At 43.1% G+C, this 5,344-nt stretch overlaps 1 protein-coding gene across 1 annotated transcript; it reads right to left on the reverse strand.

The window, feature by feature from the left end:
* Positions 1-4,088: 4,088 nt before the first annotated feature.
* Positions 4,089-5,027, reverse strand: LOC127190036 (olfactory receptor 5AN1-like). Its single transcript, XM_051147086.1, has one exon. It carries the CDS (start codon positions 5,025-5,027, stop codon positions 4,089-4,091), a length of 939 nt encoding a protein of 312 aa, XP_051003043.1.
* Between the last annotated feature and the right edge of the window lie 317 nt (positions 5,028-5,344).

Raw genomic sequence — 5,344 nt, forward strand, 5'->3', positions numbered from 1 at the left:
ATGATGATGAGACAACCAAAATGTGTGGTATATTTTGCAGTAGTCTTGCCATTTCACTATGGTGGTCTCCCAAGGCAAAGGCAATAGCTTGTTTTGTTTTGGATGCCTTGGGGCCTCCTTGACCAATAACTTAGAGGGAGGTATCCCAAAGACAATTTTATTTTATAAGATCTTTAAATTTAGCCTGCAGAGCAATGTGTTCCATTATGGCATATATATATATATATATATATATATATATATATATATATATATATATATATATATATATTTCTTTTAAAAAAAATATATATATATATATTTCTTTTAAAAACCAAAACTGGACATATGTTGTTGCAATGAAATATGCCAAATCAGTAAATAATCAACTATAATTACATTTATCTTAAGGTTGTACATTCCCGACCCGCGAGTTCAGTTATTCGTCGAGTGGCGAGGAGGGTCGCGACCTGTGAATAAAGAATGGATGAAAGAGAGACACGAGCCCAGGAAAACTTTGCTTATTGAGGGCCGTTTATTGTAAGGGGGTATCCAAATTTATAGTAAGCTTCTGAAAGGGCGGGGGGTGGAAAGGAATGCAGTGGAAGGTTACAAAATCTTCTGGGCCAGGCCCAAGAACAGCAGGTGTGGAGTGGGGCGATTATACAGAAGCCTCGTTACACCGAATGTTCTCTTTCTCAAGGTCAGGCTGGATCTTTGTGGTAGCCAGGCAGAATAATTATCTCAAGTATGCAGACAGCTGTGGCTTTCAGCCAGCAGGGCCTCTCAGCCACTGGGGCAGGTCAGGCAAGGTCCTATGGCTCCTGACAGTTGTATTACAAGACTTTTTCTCCCACAGGAATAATTCATTTTATGTTTTCTTAGAGTAGCAGTTCTCAATTTGTGGGTTGTGGCTCCTTTGGCGTTGAATAACTCTTTCACAGTGGTCTCCTAAGACCATCAAAAAATGCAGATATTCACCTTATGATTCATAACTAGCAAAATTAAAGTTATGAAGTAGTAGCAAAACTCATTTTATGGTTGGGGTCACCACAACATGAAGAACTGTATTAAAATGTTGCAGCATTTGGAAGGTTGAGAACCACTGCCTTAGTGTATGCCAGGAAATTTGCTGAATATAAGGAACATGGTAGTTTTGACTCTAAGAGCCAAATTACTAACATTTATATTAGAATAGTATCACTAATTAATTTTTTCAGCAAATATTAAATGCATTTGGATAGTCAGGCACTATTCTGATACCAAATACTAAGTCCAGCTATTAGTGTCTGAGAACGAGGTGACCAAGGGTGTACTGTCAAATCATCTTCCTCTCTATTTTAGAAACCCAAAAAGGCAGAGCCCTACTCTGAATCTTACTGAGATCTTGGACTGAGATGCCCAAAGCAATTATCTGATACAGAAAAGTTACATAGCCACAGTATTGGAAGTGGTAGTGCAAGACTGGACAGTCCCATTTCTTTGGGCAGAGATGAGAGCACTGGGTGGCAATGGTAGGGCACACACTGTAGTAAACTGCTCATCTGGAGCCAAGAGGCAGAAGAGAAGGACAGGCTGAGCCCACAAACACTTGCATGACATGCCCTTAGTAACCATTGATTAGGCTCCAACTGTCAAAGGTTCTACCACTTCCCAAATGTCTGGGAATTCAGTTGTTAAAGCATGTTTCTTTGTGGACCAAACATAACACACATGGAATGTCAAAGGGAAAAGTGGACAGTAATGGATATATTCATTACTTCAATATAATCTGTGGTAGTTTGAATAAGAATACTTCTCTTAAGATGCTGGTCTCCACTTAGTGGCATAATTTAGGAAATATTAGGAGGCGTGTCCTTATTAGAGGAGGTGTGTCACTAGGGATGTGCTTTGAGGTTTTAAGAGCCCATGCCAGGCCCAGTCTGTCTCTGTCTGTCTCTGTCTCTCTCTGTTTCTATCTCTCTGTCTCTCTGTCTGTCTCTGTCTCTGCCTCTCTCTGTCTCTGTCTGTCTGTCTGTCTGTCTTCTCTCCCTCTATTTGCTTGCAGATCAGGGTATTGAGCTCCTAGCTATTGTCCTAACACCATGCCTGTCTGCTTCTTGCCACGATAAACATGGACTAATACTCTAAAACCATAAGAAAGTCTCCAATTAAATGCTCTCTTCTTTTTAAGAGTTGCCTTGGTCCTGGTGTCCCTTCACAGCAACAGAACAGTAACCAAGACATCATCATTCCACACTGAATACATATATCAAGGATTATATTGATCCCCATAAATAGACAGAATTATGATGTGCAAATTTAAAGTAGTGTTAGCTAAAATAAGTTAATAAGTCAAAGTCAAATGGATGCACTAGGAATGCCAACCCGAAGTGTGACTCAGATGAAGAGCTCATGGTTAGCGTGTGGGAAGCCTGGGGTAATGCCACAGAATGCTTGCAAAACTAGGATGGAAGCACTTAGCTGACTAAAGTAGGAATCTCATGCATGCCCTTCTTTGGAAACCCACCAAAACCAACATATGTGATACAGAACAATCCCAGAACGTACCAAGATATAAATCCACCAACACTAAAAAATGTTAAATTCAGAAAGAATACCAACTTTGTCTTGAAGCAAAAGCAGGAGATAGATGGGAACTAGGTGACATGTAGGCCAGCACACAAACAACATGCCACCACTGTTAGTGGCATGTCACCGGCTATGTGAGAAGACACGAGTGCAGGCCAGTGGTTCAGTACTTCTCAGAAACCACATCTTGCTTCGGTTCACAATGCATCTCCCTGTAGTGTTGCAGGATACTTGATTCCATTGTGAACTCCAAGGTAAAAGCCTGTTTCTTTAGATCACCCTGAGTAAGGTAACCCAGACCCAGAAGGACACACATACCACCAAACCATACTCTATGCATGCTGATATTCCTATGTGTGCAGACACTGAAGCAAAGTCTAGTATCGTAGTTTTATTTCAGAGCTTGGCTGCTTTGTTGCTTCTAGAATGTGGTCCATAAAAGTCTGTGGTCTGCCTGTCTTCCAGTTAGACAATGCCAGCCAGCCATCTGGCCTGGCAGCTCTGAAGAGAGATGCTTCCACACCCAGTTTGTCAAGCTTCCAAGCTATGATTGTGAGTGACTGCTGTGGCTGTTCCCATGAAGAGGGGGCCAGTGAGCAGGGCTGTGCACGGGCCGTTGCCAGCATTAAAAGGGGGAGTGGGCATCATGAGAAAGTGAGGTAGGGATGAGAGTAGAGAAGCTTTGATATAAACAGTTGGCTTATGTCTGCGAAAATGAGACACCAGGAGGCCAGGAAGGTTGAGCTTACACCTTACACGAGGGCCCAGAGAGCACCGTGTGTACAAGCAGGATGGCTCCCCTGCTCAGTTTCACACCAGGGGGATCCAAATCGGTTCTATGTACACAGGTCAGTAAAGCACAAATGATTACTCCTTTGTGTGGTTGATCACAAAAGAGTTGAGCCCTACCTTTGTCCGATTTTGTAACTAAAAGCTGTGTGTGCATGCTCATTCATGCTGGAGGTCAGATGCTAGTTTTCAGTGTTTGTTATCTTCTTTCACCCTGTAGCACCCTGGGGTAGAACCCAAGGTGTCACATCTGCTGACAGGCGCCTTTCCCACGGAATCACCTCACCTGCCTAGTTTTTGTTATTCCACCCCAAGCGTTGCATCAGACTCTGAAACACAGGACATTAAGATGGAGAATGTTGAACATACACAGGGATGTGCTAGTGTTTCAGGTGCCTCCAATCTCTGTAATATTGATTATTTGGTGACAATTAATACAACGAGTCTTCTTAGAGCAAACTTGACCAGATTCTGGAAATATCAAAATAAGTCGGATGGTTTGATCTAATTCGTTATGTCAACCCCAGGCAACCTTTCTGGGATTAGTGTAAGACAGAAAGAAATGGCAGAGTCTTCAGGCTGCTCAGATATGGTTATTGGCCATGACTTCTCTAGATGCCAGAAACAAGCCATCAGAACACTAAGTAAATGGCACCTTCTTGTCATCAATCTTCATGATTCAAACTATTATTGTGGACAACAGTGGCTGTGACAGAACACATATGTTGAAAACATCAGGTTCTGTGACCCTAGCTGCAGATTGTCTTTTTCTGCAACCTCTTCATGGCATCTTTGATTTCCTTGTTCCTCAGACTGTATATCAAAGGGTTCAACATGGGAATCACCACGGTGTAGAAGACAGATGCAAATCTGTCAAAGCTGGAGGAGCCACCAGAGCTGGAACTCAAATAGACAAAGATACTGGAGGTGTAAAATAGGGAAACGGCCGTCAGGTGGGAAGCACAGGTGTTGAAGGCCTTGGACCTGCCCTTAGCTGACGTGATCTTCAGGATGGACAAGACGATGTAGCCGTAGGATATCATGATCACTAGCACATTTACAAATCCAAAGATCATTGTTAATATTGCAGTCAGGACTTGTACAAAGAAAGTGTCTGTGCAGGACAGAATTAGCAACTGTGGCATGTCACAGAAGAAGTGCTTGATGACACTGGGCCCACAGAAGTGGAGATGAAGCAAAGCAAACAACTGAAGTAAAGAAGCAGTGAGCCCAGACATATAGGACGCCAGCACCATCAGAATGCAAAGGGTGGGTGACATGATTGATGAATAGAGCAGAGGGTTACAGATGGCAGCATGTCTGTCATAGGCCATGGCTGTCATGAGGCAAGATTCGCTCAGCCCCAGGGTGGAAAAGATGAAATTCTGAGCAATGCAGCCCACAAAGCTGATAGTTTTCTTCTCCTGAAAAAAGTCTGAGAGCATTTTTGGGACAGTGCAGGTGACATAGCAAAGGTCTATGATGGACAGGTTACAGAGAAAGAAATACATGGGCGTGTGGAGGTGAGAGTCCATTCTGATTAGAACAATGAGGGACAGATTCCAGGCCAGAGTGGTAATGTAGATGAGGAGGAATGTGACAAAGAGCAGGCTTAGGATTCTGGGGAAATCTGCAAACCCCAGGAGGATGAACTGGGTGACTTCGGTGCTGTTTCCCCTTGTAATCATTTCCCTGCTGTTCCTAAGATCAGGAAGGAGACACGAAGGTACAAAGTTGACCAAGGTGAAGTCATGGCATACTGCTTCATACCATCTGTCTTTTTCTCCTGTGATCCCTGAAAACGAGGAAATGCTTCACATTCCTGTGGAAGGGCTCCAGCCTTTCTTCTCAAATTGTCAGGAAGAATCTGAGAGGACTTGGGGGAGGTGGAGGACATGATTAAAGCACATTGTGTGAAAATTTCAAAGAATTAAAAGCAGTAAGACAGAAACAGTGCCAAACATGGCTACTCATGCCTTCAATCCCAGCACTGCAAAGTCAGGCA

Source organism: Acomys russatus, chromosome 5 (genome assembly GCF_903995435.1).
Source record: "Acomys russatus chromosome 5, mAcoRus1.1, whole genome shotgun sequence".
NCBI classification, from domain to species: domain Eukaryota; kingdom Metazoa; phylum Chordata; class Mammalia; order Rodentia; family Muridae; genus Acomys; species Acomys russatus.